General features: G+C 46.0%; 4 protein-coding genes across 4 annotated transcripts; 2 read left to right on the top strand and 2 right to left on the bottom strand.

The window, feature by feature from the left end:
* Positions 1-263: 263 nt before the first annotated feature.
* Positions 264-3,845, bottom strand: H6S33_009838 (uncharacterized protein; the record flags this gene model as incomplete). Its single annotated transcript, XM_044841280.1, has 1 exon — positions 264-3,845. One exon carries the CDS (start codon positions 3,843-3,845, stop codon positions 264-266), a length of 3,582 nt encoding a protein of 1,193 aa, XP_044687489.1.
* Positions 3,846-7,224: 3,379 nt separating this feature from the next.
* On the top strand, positions 7,225-8,027 carry H6S33_009837 (uncharacterized protein; the record flags this gene model as incomplete). The annotated part of the gene is made up of 2 exons (XM_044841279.1): positions 7,225-7,537; positions 7,582-8,027. The coding sequence occupies 2 exons, from the start codon at positions 7,225-7,227 to the stop codon at positions 8,025-8,027; spliced, it is 759 nt and encodes a 252-aa protein (XP_044687488.1).
* A 3,859-nt stretch (positions 8,028-11,886) lies between these two features.
* H6S33_009836 (uncharacterized protein) lies at positions 11,887-13,197 on the bottom strand (the record flags this gene model as incomplete). Its single annotated transcript, XM_044841278.1, has 5 exons — positions 11,887-12,025; positions 12,084-12,210; positions 12,283-12,896; positions 12,954-13,048; positions 13,138-13,197. The coding sequence occupies 5 exons, from the start codon at positions 13,195-13,197 to the stop codon at positions 11,887-11,889; spliced, it is 1,035 nt and encodes a 344-aa protein (XP_044687487.1).
* Positions 13,198-14,044: 847 nt separating this feature from the next.
* H6S33_009835 (uncharacterized protein) lies at positions 14,045-15,253 on the top strand (the record flags this gene model as incomplete). Its single annotated transcript, XM_044841277.1, has 3 exons — positions 14,045-14,096; positions 14,159-14,732; positions 14,794-15,253. The coding sequence occupies 3 exons, from the start codon at positions 14,045-14,047 to the stop codon at positions 15,251-15,253; spliced, it is 1,086 nt and encodes a 361-aa protein (XP_044687486.1).
* Positions 15,254-18,117: the final 2,864 nt, after the last annotated feature.

Genomic DNA, 18,117 nt, shown 5'->3' with positions numbered 1-18,117 from the left:
GAATGTAGTTACTCTAACAGCTGGTAGCTAACCACACTGCCGGTACTTGCATATCACCGTGCAACTGGCTTCTAACAATAACTCTCAGCATGTAATCGGGCCCTGTGTGTACTCATACACCAGACAGTTGAAATGGCTCCGTTACACCACTCCCCTCTTCCTGGATCTTGGTCTCCGAGATCTATAACCATTCTATTACCATCCAATCTATATGACAAGAAACTCCGTGATATGCAAGGAACAAAAACCTAAAGGAAAACAAACTACACCCCAACAATCCGTTTGTCCTTGGGTTTCTTAGGATACCTCATATGGAAATCCCGAAGGGCTTCTTCAGCACTCTTCTTGAGATGCTCCCAAGGTTCCCATGTAGCATCCTCGTTTTCATAACCTTCCCACAGCACTAGGTATTCCACTCGTCTCCTTTTCTTATTGACCCGGCTATCAGCTACCTCTCGGACAACCCAGTTCTGTTCTCCTTCAATCTCTTCGGGCTCCGGTACAGGAACTCTTCTCTCAGGATCTACGGGTGCTCTGTAAGGTTCCAGAAGAGAAACATGAAAGACCGGGTGGATTCCCATTTGAGGGGGAAGAGAGAGCTTGTAGGCACGGGTACCAATAGCTTCTAAGACCTTAAAGGGTCCCATCTTCTTCTGATCCAATTTCCCCAAAGGCCGCTTTGTTTGCACATTGCGCCGGTCCAACATAACTTCATCTCCGGGCTTGATTTCAGGTGGTGCCAGGGCATGGGCATCATACCATCGGGCCATCCTTAATCTAGCTTTACCCAAGCTGGCGTTCATAGCCTGCCAGATAGATTCCCATTGAGAAATCATGACCTCGCTTGCTGGATTGTTCCATTCTACTCCTTCCTTTGGGGCCGGCCAGTTGGTCCTGGGTTCATATCCATAGTTGGCATAAAAAGCCGATACTTTGGTAGACTCAGAGACCGCCGAGTTATATGCATACTCTGCCAAAGGCAAGAGTTCCGCCCAGTCATCCTGTTGATATGAACAATAACTCCGCAAGTAATGTTCCAGGGTCTGATTAACTCTTTCTGTTTGACCGTCCGTTTGGGGGTGGAAAGATGTGGACATCTTCAGCTTCACATTGAGGAGGTTCATGAGAGATTGCCAAAAGTGAGAGATGAACCTGCTATCTCTGTCCGAGACTATGTCATCAGGTAAACCATGGAGTCTCCAAACTTCCTTCAAGAACAATTTTGCCAAATCTTCCGTTTTATTGAGGGTAGGAAGAGGGATGTAGTGTGCCATCTTCGAAAAGCGGTCCACTATTACCCAGATCTTTGTAAACCCACTAGATTCCGGTAGTCCCACAATGAAGTCCATAGAGATGGAAGTCCATGGCCGATAGGGTATCTCCAACGGTTGGAGCATACCAAACTTCTTGTGTCTTGAGGTCTTATTCCTCTGGCAGCTGTCACAGCTCCGGACATATTCCTCAACATCCTTATCCATGTTGGGCCAAAAGAAGTTGTTTTTCACCCGCTCTAGTGTCTTAAATTGGCCAAAATGACCAGCCACCTTAGAGTCATGGGTATCGGACAGTATTTCCATCTGAAGCTTCTTGTCTTTGGGTATGTACCATCTATTCTTGTAGAAGATGAGACCGTTCTTGACCGACAAGTTCTGGTCCAAATTTGGTTTCCTTTCAACCAGGGAGCGGTGCAATTCCTGCCAGAAACTATCCTCTTTAGCAGCCGTGTATAGGCGCTCTAAGAATGTATTCTGCAATTGATTCACCCTGACAGCCGCTAGCTTTGCAGGATCCAAAACCAATTGACCTGGCCTAAAAAAGATCTGTGGCTCCGGCTGCAGAGTTTCACCTCCCTCTCCAAGGCGGTGATCCCAGCGCCTAGATAGCACATCAGTCTTGCCATTCTTTTCTCCCGGTCTGTAGACAACTTTAAAATTGTAGCCTGCGAGGTCTTCAGACCATCTAGCTTGCCGCCTAGTGAGAACCTTGGTAGAATTAAAGTACTCCAAGTTCTTGTGGTCTGTAAAAACCGTGATCTCTTGCTCACAAGATTTGAGCATGTGTTCCCATTCCCGGAAAGAGGCTACAATAGCTCCCATTTCCTTATCATGAATGTCATAGTTGATCTCAGCAGGGGAGAACTTCTTAGAATAGAATGCCACCGGATGTAGCTTCCCATCATCCCCATACTGAGAGAGCACCGCTCCCTTGGCAAAATCACTGGCATCTGTCTCGACCACCGTTCTCCTACTAGGGTCAAAATGAAGGAGGATTGGAGCGCTTGTGAACAGCCTCTTGAGTTCTTCAAAGGCCTGCTCGTGTGCTGCCGTCCAATACCATTTCTTGTCTTTTTGCAGGAGGTCAGTTAATGGCTTGCAAACCTTACTGAAGCCTTCAATGAAGCGGCGATAGAAGTTTGCAAATCCGAGGAATGCCTGTACTGCCTTGATATTCTCAGGGATTGGCCAATCCTTAACTGCCTCCACCTTGTCTTCTGACATAGATACTCCTTCCTCCGAGATGTGATAGCCTAGGTACTCTACTTCTCGGACATGGAAGGATGTCTTGCTGATCGAGGCACAGAGCTTAGCTTCCCTAAGCTTCTGTAAGACCTTCTTGACCAGTAGCTCATGCTCTTTCTCAGTTTCCGAGTAGATGAGGATGTCATCAATATAGACGACCACTCCTTCATCCAGTAGTTCCTTTAGCACATCATTGATCATTGCCTGGAAGGCGGAGGGAGCGTTGCATAGACCAAACGGCATCACATTATACTGATACAGTCCATAGCGGGTTCTGAAAGCGGTTTTCCACTCATCACCTTCTGCTATCCTGATCAAATTGAAGCCGTTCTTCAGGTCTATCTTTGTGAAGATCTTGGCCTTAAACAACCTATCTCTGAGCTCACTCATAATAGGCAGCGGGTACTTGTCCTTGACAGTAACCTTGTTCAATCCTCTGTAGTCCACACAAATCCGCAATGTCCCATCCTTCTTAGGAATGAACAGTATGGGCGCCGCAGCAGGGCTGCTAGATCTAGAGATCTTTCCTGAAGACAATTCTTTGTCCAGGTACTCTCGGAGGGCCTTCAACTCTGGAGCGGAACATGGGTACAGTGGGCCAAATGGGGGAGCGGTGCCAGGCAAGAGTTTGATCTTCAAATCATTATGGGAATGCGGCGGCATTTCCTCAATCTTCTCTTGACTGAACACATCAGCCCAATCCCGGTATAGGTGGTGTATTTTCTCGGCAATATCACCTCCTTCCTCATCATGCCATACTGAACCAACCAATTGATAGACTGTCTCTTCTTCCTCCAACATCTGGTATGGAGAGATCAGTTCAATCTTGGTGGCCGCTGGGAGACAATTCTGCTTGCAGTAGTCACTCCTCCAGCTCATGGTGTTGAGTTCCCAATTGATGTCCGGGTTATGCTTCCTAGCCCAACTAATTGGCAGATAACCGGTCATTCCTTCTTCCAGTGTAGCCACCTCCCATCGGAGTGTCTCCTTATGATCTCCCATAGTCATGCGGACCGGGTGAGTGTAATACTCGCCTCCTCCCATCATGACATCTCCTTGAGCATCAAGCATTATCAGAGGTTGATCCCGCCGCACTAAGGGAATCCCATGTTTCCTGACAAAACTCTGGTTGAGGATAGCTCCTGTACAACCGGTGTCAAACAGGAAAGACCCTTGGGCGCCTTCATCCTTTCCTTTGACTGTCCATGACAGTCCTGCCTTCAGTATAGGTCTTTTTCCATGTACTGGTAAGGAGGGAAGCCTCTGTTCCAACCTTCTCTGCTTAACAGCGGTTTCCGGACTTGGTTCTCTTTGTCTTTTCAACATAGCTAATAGCTTCGGGCACTACTAAGATCAGAGATCCTTTGGTTCTATTCCCAAGCGATAGTATAGCAGATGTATTGTGTAGTAATCTTTTTAGCAGCGGTTTGGAAGTGTCTTGGTAGCAAATATAACTTTGGTAGAGCACTGACAGACCAGCTGTTTCGGGTCTTAAACCCATCCTCAGAGTGCTTGGAGCAATCAAATAGGCGGAAACACAATCATAATTTTATTCAAGAAAAGCATAGAAACCGAAAACCCATATAAAAGAAAACTAGTAAACATAGACTAAAACAGACACTTTTTCCTACCAGATGATTTCATTGTCCGAGTCTTGCTCAGGCTGAAAAACAAAATCTTCTGTAACCTCCGGGAGTACAACAAGTGGATCTTCTGCTACTACAGCAGCCACTTTAGCCTTCTTCTGAGAGTTGGACTTGCCATTCCCTCTTTTCCGCTTTTGTACTCTCACTGCCGCCACTCGGACAACAGTAGGTTCCTTGGACCAACAATCGGTCCATTTGTGTCTGGACTTGCCGCACTATTGCACAAGTCAGTCTATGCACTCTACCAATAGGGAGTACCGGAAGGTCATACCTTCAAGCATACTTCTGCTTTCCTTCTTTCTTCTAGAATATCCCCCGGGATACCCTTTAGTTCCACCGCTTTGTCTTTAGGTCCTGGAGTCTTCTGAGGTCCGGAGGAGCTCGCAGCTTCTCTTTTCCTCTTAGGCTGCTGGTCCTTCTGAGCGGGAGGATCTTTCTTGGTCCGAGGGTGCGCTTTCTCAGCTGCCATCCCTTGGTACCTCTCATGGGTGTGCCCTAACTCCCTTAGAGCAGCTATCCGCTCCATCAAGGACTTTGGCTTGGGATTAAAAAGAGCCCAACTCATACCTAGGTCCGGGAGGAGGGAATTATGAATCTTATCATCCACCAACTGACCCTCATAGCCAGTCTTCCACATCAGCTGAATGATAGTATTCAGGAAGAGGTCTATTCCTCCTCGAGCTGTGTGGGTGAGGGTATTCCATTGGGCTACAGCATCATCTCTAGAGATGGCTTCACCGAAGGCAGCTCTAAAAGCATCCACAAAGGAATCCCAGCGCTTCCATCTCTGATCCAACTGCACCGGCATCCCAGCAAGGCGGTTGGCGGAGGCTTGATCAATTGAATTATGGTATGCCTCATACCATCGGATCGCTGCCTCACCTTCCATCAAGTTGCCTGCATATCGGATCTTAACCTCCTCAGAGGTAAAGGATAGGCTTTCAATGGAGAAGACATTCTCACATTGCCGGATAAAGGTCTCCACTTGCTCCGCCTTGCCCTGGAACTTGGAAGGTGGTGGTGCCTTTGGTTCTCGAGCCCTGGTGGAAGTAGAAGGGGAAAAGGCGGCCGGAGATCGGAACTGCTGGGACATCATAGCCAACAGATCCTTCTGCTGCTTTTCCAACTTCTTCTTAAAATATCTCCGCCAGGCTCTTCTATCACCACCTTCTGGTTCCGAGTCTGAACTGTCTGAATCTCCAGGAGCAGGAGCTTGGGCCGCGGGAGGTGGAGGGTTCTGATTCCCACCACTTCCTCCCTGTGCCTGAGCTGGAGGGGGAGCGGCGGCCGCAGCAGGAGGGGCCACAGGTGCTACTGGTGCCGGGTTGCTAGCTAGTGGTGAGGTTGCTGCTGGTTGAGCAGCCCCAGACATGGTAAACCTTCCTGGATTCCGGGCTAGCGGACTAGGAGGTCCTCGGCCTGCACCTGGGAAGAACTCTCCTTCAAAGTCAAAGGTTCGGTCGGCTCCTCCAAGGAGTGGATGTGTTCCACCGAAGCGGCTAGGTGGTAAGGGTGAAGCCCCCACCGCTGGCTGCACAATAGGGATAACTCTCCTAGTGGATCGGACCGGAAATGCTGCAAAGGGGCTGGTCTTCCGCTGCATTGTCCTGGTAGCTGCTCTGGAAGAGGACCTGGAGACTGAAAGTGGTGCCGGGGTTGCTGGTCTACCCACCACCAACCTTCCTTCATCAAGAGCTCTCTGTATCTCGGCAACAAAGTCTGGTGGAGTGGCCGGATTGGTCCACTCAATCTCCATAGCATCAACATCGGCATTCAGTTCATCTCTTTCTGCATACCTCCGGAGTTCTTCCTGAACAGAGTTGACTTCCGATCTCATGTACTCTAGAGCTTCTGCCATCAGAGCATTCTGTGCTGCCTGGCGCTCTTGTACAATGAGCAGTGCCTGACTGCCTCGGTTCAACTGACTCTGCAGGCTGTGCTGGAGGTAGGTCTGAAGCTCTGTGAAGAACTGTTGTAAGGAAACCTCATCGGTATCCTGCCAGACAGGCTCACAGCCGGGAATGTAGGTCTGTAGAGCGGTCCTGGGCTTCTTGACAAGCTGTGTCTGCCCGTTGGCATGAAGCTGGAGGGGCACCGGCTGCCATTCAATCTGAAGGGGTGCATCTGGAGCCGAGAGGGCGGACATTTTGTATAGAGGAAGAATAATCTGAAGGTGACTTGAGCCTTAAAGATTATCTGTAACGGGGGTCTCTTCTAAGAGAAATAGAATGAAGTAGAATAGAGACGGCCGTGCAAGATAGACAATCAGGTTGCAGATTATTCAAAGATACTATCGCTAGAACTCAATAATCTTTAAGGGCTCTGCTACCGATAAGAATTTGGTTTTTCTTTTTGATGAAGACCGGAGAGAACAGGACTGAAGGGCGAGAATGAACCTGAGTACTTATACTCCGAAGGCCTCTGTTCTCCGCTCCTAATTCCTTTACTAAGTTCCGGTGGGCCTTCCCTCAGTACCGGAAACAATACCACCGCTACCCCGCTTTTCTCTAAGCGTCAGCAGGTGTTTCCGATTACCCAAGGCAACCACCCTTAGTCAAAGCCTTTGTAACACCTGCAGCCTTGGTTGCCACACAACCGAGGACCTGCATGAATGAGCTGCCGCTCAGTGTAAGCTTAATCATTGCTGTAGAGCTTTCGCTTATTGTAGACTTCCCTAGCATAGTCTCTGCCCTTCGGCGGACTTACAATGCTCGGAGGATACAGAGGATCACCGGGCAATCAGAGCTTCACTCTGGCCGGTCTTCTAGTCACTGGCGAGGCATAGACTCGTCAGTCATTGCTCCCATGAATAGATCCTCTTCCTAGCGCCCGGAATGTAGTTACTCTAACAGCTGGTAGCTAACCACACTGCCGGTACTTGCATATCACCGTGCAACTGGCTTCTAACAATAACTCTCAGCATGTAATCGGGCCCTGTGTGTACTCATACACCAGACAGTTGAAATGGCTCCGTTACACCTTCCCCGCTCTGGTCGACCGCCCTTGCTTAGCCGCCGGCAAAAGAAAGAACTGGTAAAAGCAGCAAAAATAATCGGAGAATGACAAAGAATGAATTTAGAGACAAATATGCACCTGGGATTTCTCTTGCTACGGTCGATCGAGTCTTACGGCAGGCAAATATTAAGAAATGGCTTGCCAAACACCGTCCACTATTGAAGCCCGAACATGTCAAAAAATGGCTAGATTGGGCAATGCAGCGGAAAGACTGGGGTATTGAGGAGTTTATGAGTGTCATTTGGAGCGATGAGTGTGCGGTTGAGAGATCTAAAGACCCTCGTCAAATTTGGGTATTCAGAGAGCCAGACGAGAAATGGCTTGCCGACTGCATCTATCCAAAGCCAAAAGATAGAGGTATTTCTCTAATGGTTTGGGGTTGTTTTTACGGGGGAATAAAGGCCCTTTGGTTCCAGTACCCGAGAGTATGACTGGCATCCGCTACCTTAGGATCATCAAACGTTATCTCCCATCAGTTCTAAGAAGTGCTTTGATCATCTACCCTTATGTCAGTTTTCAACATGATAATGCACCAGTTCATACAGCCAGAATAATCACAGAATGGTTCGATCATAACAACATTGAGTTGGAAGCCCACCCACCTTACTCTCCAGATCTTAATCCTATCGAGCATGTATGGGTAGAACTCAAGAAGAGGCTTCAACAACAGTACCCTAGAATTGCTGATACCAAAGGGGGACCACCTGCTGTAAAGAGGGAACTGGCTAGAGTTTTGCCTTTAGTTTGGGAAACCATACCCCCGGAGTTCTTTGAAAAACTTGCAGCATCGATGCCCCGAAGGGTGGAGGCCGTCATTCAAGCAAAGGGCTGGTATACGAAGTATTGACGAACAGGCAGTGAACGGGTACTGGACGATTGCGGAAACCTATTTGTATTTTTACTCTATTGCTACTCAGCGGGTACAGTGTTGAAAGAGTCTTCTTATTTAGCGGAAAAACCTATTTGGATTTTATTTTACTATATATCTATCGAACGGCACGGTGTTGAATGGGTCGCAAACCTCTGTATTTTTGATATTTCCTACCCGCAATGTCCATGGACGCCACTTTGTCTCATGTCGATCATGTCTCACTCCAGCGGGCGAATCACGAACACTTTTGCAGGGTGGCTGTACCTTCGAGCGCCCCCGTATCGGATAATGGGCTACCTGGTTGCCACTTTCCTGGGTGTTGACTATTCTAATGATTAGACTTTTCTCTGATCTTATCAATGGGTTTTTTATAATTGCAATTGCGCTTCTCAGAATATATTCAAATAGATAATCACGCCCATACTTCGGGATCAGTGGGAGACTGGCAGAGAGGTGTAAGTCAATACACCCCCACCAGTCCCAGCCACATAAATTGCAAAGAATAAAGATTTTGAAAGATTATAATAGATTTATACGTACGGAGATGGTGGCCGGGCCCTAGGTGACGCAGCCTGGGTAGTAGCGGAGTTTCATCCACTTCTACTCACCCTTGCCCTACTCAATTGATATTAGCTATAATACTTATAACATGGGATTTCGAAACTAATATGGCTGTACCTATAAATCATCTGAGGTATTTGCCGTTTCCTGGGTGTTCTCTATTGGATAATTAGATCTCTGTATGCAAATAGTGGTTTTGAAAAATCAGCACCAGATGATACGTACAGATAACACCGATCACAGGGAGAAGCTCCCGATTCCTCTGGCTCCCCCAACTGTTTACTAATATAATTAGTTATAAGACCGATTGGAAAGAACTAGTACATCAACGAATACCTACCGACACTGACAAAAAAACATAAACAACCTAGCGAACACCCAGAACATCCTACTTTCCGCTGTCTCAAGACTGATTGATAGATGTCCTCCTTTTCTGTATATCCAACTAGAGTAACAATGCCACTCTAGCTATGTGCAGTAAAGGAGGAACGCCCTTAATCGGTCTTGGTACAGCGGGTAGTAAGATATTCTAGGTATTTACCAGTTTGTTTGTGCTCCTCCTCAAAGCCGCAATGTGGTGGTTTTGCTATATATTCCACAAAATATTAGTTGCTGCTCTGAAAACTTAAGTTTATAGCTTAGAATCTCAGAAATGTAGTTAAGACTGGCAAGTTTAAACATACATTTTGCATCGGCAGCAGCCCATGTACCGATGGATCACAGAACTTAACCTGGATGAGGTTAAGTATTACTTCGTAAAGGATGGATATGGGGTCGTTTCTACTAACTGACCTTCGTAGTGATGTTTAAAGTGATAGTAGTAAAGTCTATGGGGTATGAAGAGCCCAAACGACTTCACAAAAGGACGGAGACACGAAATGGCAGTCATAAACCTAATCCCAGTTTGTGGGTCGTGGTTAGTCCTAATAATCGATAAATTTCACGAAATATCGCTTCATAATCGCCGAGACTTACTGGACTGCTGGTGTGGATTTGAAATACATAAAGCTGGGGAATTTGTTTGTTTTGAGACGGTAAATATGTATGGAATATGTGAGAAGAGATCGTATGCATAGAGTTGTAACAAGAGATCCTTGGCGTTGATTCGATCGAGCATTCGATCGCGTAGTGAGGATCATTGGGTTGCTGAGATTGATGGTATAAGATTGAGACGTGGAGATTGGATCATTGACATTGATAAGATGGTTCCGAAATAACGGAAATACGTGGCATTCACTACTAGCCGCCCACAATTCTTTGTTATAACAAGAAACTGTCAAACTCCTTAGATACATACGCGCGACTCATACATACATATCCAGGCAGTTTCTTGTTCTTAGTGATGCCGAGTGATGGGTTGTGACTAGAGCGGAGTTAGAGGATCTACGAGAATCCTGACAGTAAAGTTCTTTGTGAGCTTTAGGTTGTTATTCCTAGATGACTGTATATATACATCACCGGCCTGCGTGATAAAACTGCTTGTATATGTACATATTATATAATTATAATTATGGCTTTGGATACTATTACATAAACTACATTTAGCCAACCTTCGCTACTAGACTATGCGAAATGTTGCAAAGCCCTAATTAAGTATCGATACATCTAGCCCTTAGCTCTGTAGAGCAATTACACGTAATATCTGGGAAGGGCTAAAGGCTTATTACTCCTGGTTTCTCCACTTTGCATCGGGATCACGCGGCTCGAGGGATAAGAAAGCTGATGTCATCCGGATCCCTTGCAGAAAATCACCGGTAGCGAGATTTTTTCGATTGATTGTTCCGCGAGAGTATGGGGAGGTATCATTGATGATTGAAAAAGATCAAGCGAACACTAATTGAGATAGGCCGGTAGCATCAATTATACGGCTACTAATCCCCCAAGGCGAGTGATCACTCATGATTCTCATTATCACAGACAATCATCTAGATTTCGCGATAAACAAAGCCACCGAAAAAATGCACCTCAATGATTATGAGGCGACACCTAACACTTCAACATGTAGATATAACACTGAGACAATTACACACTCTATTCCCGTACGCATATCTGGCTAGCCGCATTATTTACTTTGTTCAACCAGTTACCATTAAATTAAAGGGCGGGCGAACCTACTACGGCAGAAATATATCTTTGAACCGCGGTATTATTATAAAGTGGCACAATACTTGTATTAGAACGAAGATTCGAGATGGCATTTTATGTTGAGGATACGGATTGCATGCCTCTTTCCGTACCATATATATGTCGTGTCGAGCGTATGTGAGCTACTATAGTATACCGTGAGCAATTTCAAGGACCTCAAACGTATCCATAGTCCTTGTCATCCCGTCCCCATGTAACTCATTTGATATACATTCATCTACGTGTAAGTAGTTACTTAGTAGTTGCACAAGAGCCTATGCCTCAAGAGGGTGCTACATGGACACAGAACAAAAAAAGAAGTCAGAAAAAGTTGACTTTATACCTCCCCTCTTAGAAGATAAGCTCAATACTACACCTGCCGACTGTAATTTTTGTGTTCATGAAGGTTCACCCTCTCATGGCGATGTGTCCATCCCTCGTTGAGAGCAACTCTATTATATATTTGTTATAGATAGGATCGGAACGGTTCCCAATAGAGCAGCCCAATTATAATCGCATAGATCTGGGGTAGGAGTCAATATTCCAGTACCAACAATTAAAATTCCTGAGGTCATGAAGTGTCGAATACACCAGGGTATGTGACCCGAAAATTGTAAGTCGGTAAACGATGTATAGAGTGAAACTGTAAGCCGGCAAGAATAATGTAAAGAAAGTATCCCTAGCTTGTCTTTATCAAGATTCTTTATTCTGATCCATAAGATATCATGACGGTACTCCCGACCCGTGAAGATAGGATTCCTTGTCCATTTGAAAATAAAGTTTTGAGGACTAAGCTATACAGGCGCCTCTCTACATAGTCGCGGTACTATGTTTTCGGCTGAGTTCTTAGTTTTGGTTTCCTATATGTGTATGTACCTACGTAAGTACCTGCTACTTAGTTATAGTTAGTCGTCCCAGCGGGAAACACCCAGGCATACATAGATATTTAGAACAACCCGCAACACCAAGTACATGTAGAAGCGCGGGACTTGAATCATATCATCATTGCGACAAGACAACATGCTCCTCAAAAACGGTCGATTGCAACTAGCCAGCAGAAATAAAAACCACAATTCAAGTCCGTCCCAAAAGTCAATGCATTCCAAACCCCATACCCCAACTCAAACCCACAATAAATAAAAACAAGCGCTCAAGTGGTGTAAGTACTCTGTAACCTCTGCACCAAGTAATCACCGCTCAGGATTCCCGGAAACTTCTTATCCTCTTCACTCTGGTATGTCCCTGGGAGTGCCTCAATGTACTGTTCGAAGTTCGGATTACAGAAATATCTAAATATCTCTTTATCAGCATATCATACAATAATAAGGAGATGAGGTAAGGCCTTACGCGCAAGAGTACCGGGCAGGATACTCATCACGATCTGGCGCAATCGGCGGCTCTACGACTTGATGCTCGGTAGACTTGATCTTACAATTCGACCACCTCGCCAGCAGATCACCAGCGTTAATCACAACTGGCGTACGTTGCACACCATATCAGTACACTTCTCCTCCAAAACTTCATTGCATAGATATGAAATACTCACTAGTGCCCGGGATCGGTGTTGCATTCACAAAAGTCCCCTGCGGACTCTTAACCTGCAAGCCGCCTCTATCATCCTGAAACAGCAGCGTGATACTGCCATAATCCGTATGTTTGCCTGCTCTGACCTGGTCCCTATTCTTGACAAATACATCCTTCTTAACGGCCGGATAATGGAGTAGGCGCAGCGTATTATCACCACCAGAGGTGAACTTGTCGAAGAAGCCCATCTCCAGGCCCATACCTAAGCCTATGGCACGCATAACCTCGATATGTAACCCTTTGCACGTCTCGAAGAAGGTCTTCATCGTCTTAGTAAAGACCTTCCCCTCCTCGTCGAGGTGTTCCGGCCAGTGGTTTGGTAGCCCGGGTACATGGTCACGGCCAATCTCAAAAGACTCTTTGAGATCGGGGTTTGCGTTGCGGAGCGCTTGGATGAGCGTGGGGTCGGCGAGCTGTGTTACTTTCTCACGACCGTGAGAAACATACCCACGGTTTGACTCGGGGGTGGTCCAGGCGAGTGTGTTTTTCTGGTCTTTAGGTCGAGCGAAGAAAAGGGCTGATTCGGCGAAGACACGGTCGATCAAGGGCTGCGGGACGCCGTGGTTCTTGATGTAGCTATGAGGGTCAGTTGGCGAGATAGTATTGGTGAGGTAGGCTTCATAGGGGGGTTACATAAAGCCGGCATTTTTGAAGCCGTCGACCATGCCGTTGGCTGCAGCATTTTTGTCTTCATCTGTGCCATTAAGAAAGAGGGAGAAATCGATCAACTAGGTGCTAGTTCAGTATGTGTGATTTTTGCAGTGGCAGTAAGGAACGGGAGTGGTGGGGTCAGGGGGTTTCCAAGCTGGATTCTTACAGGAATGAACAGCTCATCTTTGGAGACAGCTGTCGTGACGGCCTGAGGAGCGTTGACCATGTTTGACATATACGTCTGGTGATAGTCCGTGCTACTAGTAAAGTAAGGCTCAAGGAGAGCACGCGTTTGTAGGTGCTGTAGCTATAGTTGAATACTTTCGATTACAGCAGGGGGTATGTCGACGAGTGCGAAGCTGTAGTTTTAGACGGATATATAATAGAAACGCCTCGTATTATCAAGTACTCTACACACTCATATCACCGCAAACATCGCTCATATCAGCAGATAGGTACATAGGGTTACCTATCACCAATCTGCAGGACCTGCCGAGCCCTACCCCACATTCCGGCCACTACATATCTTATCCAAAACCATCCTGCCCACCTTCCATAAATGCTCCTTATCGCGATAAACAGATGCCAAGAAGGCCGAAATAGGGCATAGTCGCAGTAATATTTATCCGAAGTGGGAATAATGCCGGACCCGTCCGCTGCTGTCGTCGCGTGCCCCCGACCAATTTGGAGGATTGTATTAATATATCTACATGTATGTAGTGTGCGAATACGTCAGGATGAAGAATACTGTATAATGTTGACGGACAGGGAATTTTAGGCCAATGGAAAAGAGCCTAGATGTTTTATTAAGAGGGCCAGTGAAACCTCGGAACTGCTCTCTGGGGACAGGTACATACATGATAGAGTAGTACAGTACATGTGAGTAGATAATGTAAGTACTACATGTATGTCTTAGTTCTCGCATGTATGTACCCAAGCGTAAGTTGAAGGACAGCTCACAGGCTGAAGCCACGCTAATAGATCTTATATAAAGACAGTAGTTGAGTCCTCATAGTCATATACGTCCACTTATATCTTTACCCATCAATTCAAATATTCCCAATACCGCAGCAATGACGATTGTCGATATCCACACTCATGTATACCCCCCTGCCTATATGAAGCGTAAGATTTTCATTTTCCTACCCCATGGTTCCAAAAACAACTAACACGCCGGCGCCCTCCAGTTCTCCGCTCCCGAACTACAGTCCCCTATGTGCGGACATTCCCCCCCTCTACCGAGGAGCGACTCATAATCCTGCCAGGTGAAAATTCGTCCAATAACTCCACAGCTCGAGGCCGCCCTATCGGTCCTGAGTACTATGATTTTAGTTACAAGATTGCCTTCATGGACCAACACAATATTGACATCTCTGTTGTTTCGCTCGCAAACCCTTGGCTCGACTTCTTGCCCCCATCTGAAGCTGCAGCCACAGCGAAGGACATCAATGATGATATGAACACCACCTGCGGATCATACCCTGGCCGATTATATGCCTTTGGAACGCTTCCATTGAGTGGGAGCGTGGAAGAGATCACAGAAGAGATCAGGAGGCTACAAGGGTTGCCATGGATTAGGGGCGTCGTCATGGGTACTTCGGGGCTAGGTAACGGGCTAGATGACGAGAAGTTGAACCCGGTGTATGAAGCGCTACAGGAGACTTGTCAGACAATGTTTCTACATCCTCATTACGGGTTACCTACCGAGGTGTATGGACCAAGGGCGTCCGAGTATGGACATGTTCTTCCCTTGGCGCTAGGGTATACCTACACCCTCCTTTGTGTCTTTTATATCATAAGTACATGTATTGACACTGCGTAGCTTTCCCCTTGAAACGACAATTGCAGTTGCACGCCTCATCCTCTCTGGTGTCTTTGATAGATACCCAAGCCTCACACTGCTCCTCGCTCACTCTGGCGGTACCCTCCCCTTCCTCGCGGGCCGTCTTGAGTCTGTCATTGCACACGACGCGCATCTCAAGACCACAAACACAGCGCCTAAGCGAAGCATTTGGGATGTACTATCCAAGAATATTCTACTAGATGCAGTTGTGTATTCACCGGTTGGGTTGAAGGCTGCAGTAGACGTGGCTGGTGCTGACAGAGTCTTATTTGGGACTGATCATCCCTTCTTCCCACCCCTAGATGGGGAGGAGGAACAGTGGTTAAGCGTAACGACCAATTACAATGCTATTAAGGACGCATTTGGAGAGGAAGGGGTAGCGGACTGTGTCTTGGGGGACAATGCAATTAGGCTTTTAAATTTGGATGCCAAGGTGTAAATGTTAGCATTTATAGGATCGAAGATGGATGACAAAACGAATATATAAGAGGGCCATGTTTTCTTGCTTCTGAGCCATTACTTTCTTCAGGCGACGAGTGATAGCTAGTACACTAATTAATTATACCCCTGAAAATCGAGGCAAAATATTAACCTTGATGATCAGGAGTGGAACGGATTTTCTAGGTTTCTAAGTCAAAAGCTCTAAGTACATAGCTACGTGAACCTACCTTCTGAGGAGAGTAATGGGGTATCCTATGGGTTTCGTATCTTGTATGTCGCTTTTTGTCTATATTTATTGGGGTTCGTGTGAGGTGGTCGTAGTAGTATTTGTTGAGACCTCATGGATAGAGAAACTCTTTCTCCGCTGCTTTAGATCTCTAGGAATGTAGGCTAACGGTTAATAAACGACATCTTCTGGGGGGTAAACGCTCGGAGGCCTCCACTCCAACTTCGACGGATCTTCAGGATCAGTGAATCTTAACCAGGGAAACCATGAGAGGTAAGAAGACTGGTTGTAGTTGCAAAAAAATATGTTTTCTTTGTAGCCTTAGCTGCATGATGTGTTTCGTGTGCTGAGGACACAATCGAATCAGATCTCGGACCAGAGTAGCTGTATCTTGCCTCCGGCAGAGACTAGCAGTGTCAACAAAAGTTGCCTATAGCTAAGAACATTCGAGTTTGATATCCTCATTAATTATAATACCTTTCGTTTTTTCCCCCCCAACTGTTAGGGTGATCTTGATTTATCGCAAAACGTACAGCCACTCTGCAAAAGTGTTCGTGATTTAGTTTTAATGTCAGTGCGCAGTGTGGCGCATCCGTTATTAATGTTGAGATTCAAAACAACGAAAAATAGATAATATAGTTCGTGACTGTATATAAAAGAAAGTAGGTCATTAATCACCTTCAACATTGATTTCGGGCGCCATTGGTCACTAGGAAAGTCTTCTATTGGGGGTTTTGATGGTCCGCCACGGTTACATATGAAGAAATGTCTCACTCCGAAATCGGAATCACGAACACTTTTGCAGAGTGGCTGTACAAACGCGTATATGTACCTTGATTATTTCACTATAGATACATGTAGATAACCCATTTGTACCATCATTTCCACATGTATATGTATATATTCATCATATCTACGAGCTACTTCTTATACCAAGACCTCGCGACTTACATCCTGTCATCGTGTACGAATCCTAGCCCACCTCTGAGAGTGTCCGTTGCCGTTGGTATTTAGGATAAGATATGAGCTTGTATCCGCCCTCTGATTTTCGGTGCTGCACCGGAGGCAGTAAGCTATGTGTGATATGAGTCAGGAACGGGATAAAATATATTATCTAATAAGTATATAGATATACCGATATGCAATGTGTTATTTAAAGGTTTTGATTGGCCAGGTTTGAGGGGTTTTCTTTTTCTCTATCAAATATGTTTGTCAGTAAGTAGATATTCTATCAAATATGTTTGAGTCAGCCAGTAGATATTGGTTCCAACATACCTTGAGTCAACCAAATAGTATATCAGATATGTGCACAGGGCATCTTGGGGTTTCAGTGATCTTAAGCGTTGGTAAACTGATATTGTTTAAGCCATAACAGTTCCTACTCCGGCCAAAGGCCGGAAAATGCTTGTAGATAATAGCGATACAGTTCAGTATATACAGGCCCCACCAAACCACGCTAGTGGAGAGACTAATGCAAGGTTATCCTGCTCATTCTGTCATTACCTCCTGCTTACTAAGCTAAGGAAGAAGAGGGGTGGATCGAAGGTAGGCTTGGGTTACTCGGCAAGACCACAGCTCTAATATTGATGAAGATTTGTAGCCGCGGGTGGTGTTTTTTCTGTATGTTTTGTTATTCCTGGTGGCGGTTTGTCCTGGGAGAAACGATGCCGATGTCGATACGTTCTCGATGAAGGAGAATCTTTCTCCGGCCGTTGCAGTCACCCAACATGTACATGTATGGTACAGCCTTCAGGCCCAGAGTTGACAATAGCATAGGCCTAAAGATCCATATTTGTATGTATACCAAAAACTGGCTTACTTGGACATCAACAGGATAAGAATATTTGTGAGTGATTAACTAGATATCAAAGTCGAAAGGTGTTCGAAATATATCACGGGCAATTTTACAGAGTGCCTATAAATGGACTCACTCGGAGTCATGATTAGCCGCACTGGGCTTGGCCTATCATTTCAATACCCGAGACTGGCCGGGCGGGATTGAGCTAGTCTCAGGGATATCCCATTAATTACCTGGTATGATATTCGAGTGGCTTCTCGGAAAATAGACCAGCTATTGGTGAAGGATAAATATTTCGTGGCAGCAGTCCCCTGTCCGGTCGGTTGACTCGGCCCCACGATCGCGAGTGATATAACATGACTAACACATCAAAAGGGGATGAGATCGAGGACGGATCATAAGAGAAATAAGATCATAGGATCTCGACACCAGCACACAAAATCGTTCTAGGGCGTGTATTCAGTACTGGTCCACAAGAGATAAGCTAGAGACCGAGTTTATTTCGAGCATGCTTTTCCTCCCGTGGTACCCCATCCTTGATAACTCAAATTCCGTGGCATAATATTTTATGTGTGTGAATCGAATCCTTAATAATAAATTCCGTGTCCCTAGACAAAAGACACACAGGAACCATAGTACCCTAAAGAATAGGTTTGCACATTCGGCCTAGCCCATGATCGATCTTCAACGTTTTCCATGCTGCCAAGGAAACATTCAGGTGCCGGTAATTGGTTCTGTCGTTTTTATCCAACAGCCATGCAGTATGCCAGACACATGTTGCCTGATATAATAGGCAAAATCCACAGATTATTAACGCCAAACACCTGCGTCAAGTCCG

Source organism: Morchella sextelata (genome assembly GCF_020137385.1).
Source record: "Morchella sextelata strain SCLS chromosome Unknown scls_33, whole genome shotgun sequence".
Lineage (NCBI taxonomy): Eukaryota > Fungi > Ascomycota > Pezizomycetes > Pezizales > Morchellaceae > Morchella > Morchella sextelata.
This window is presented reverse-complemented; position numbering and strand designations above follow the sequence as displayed.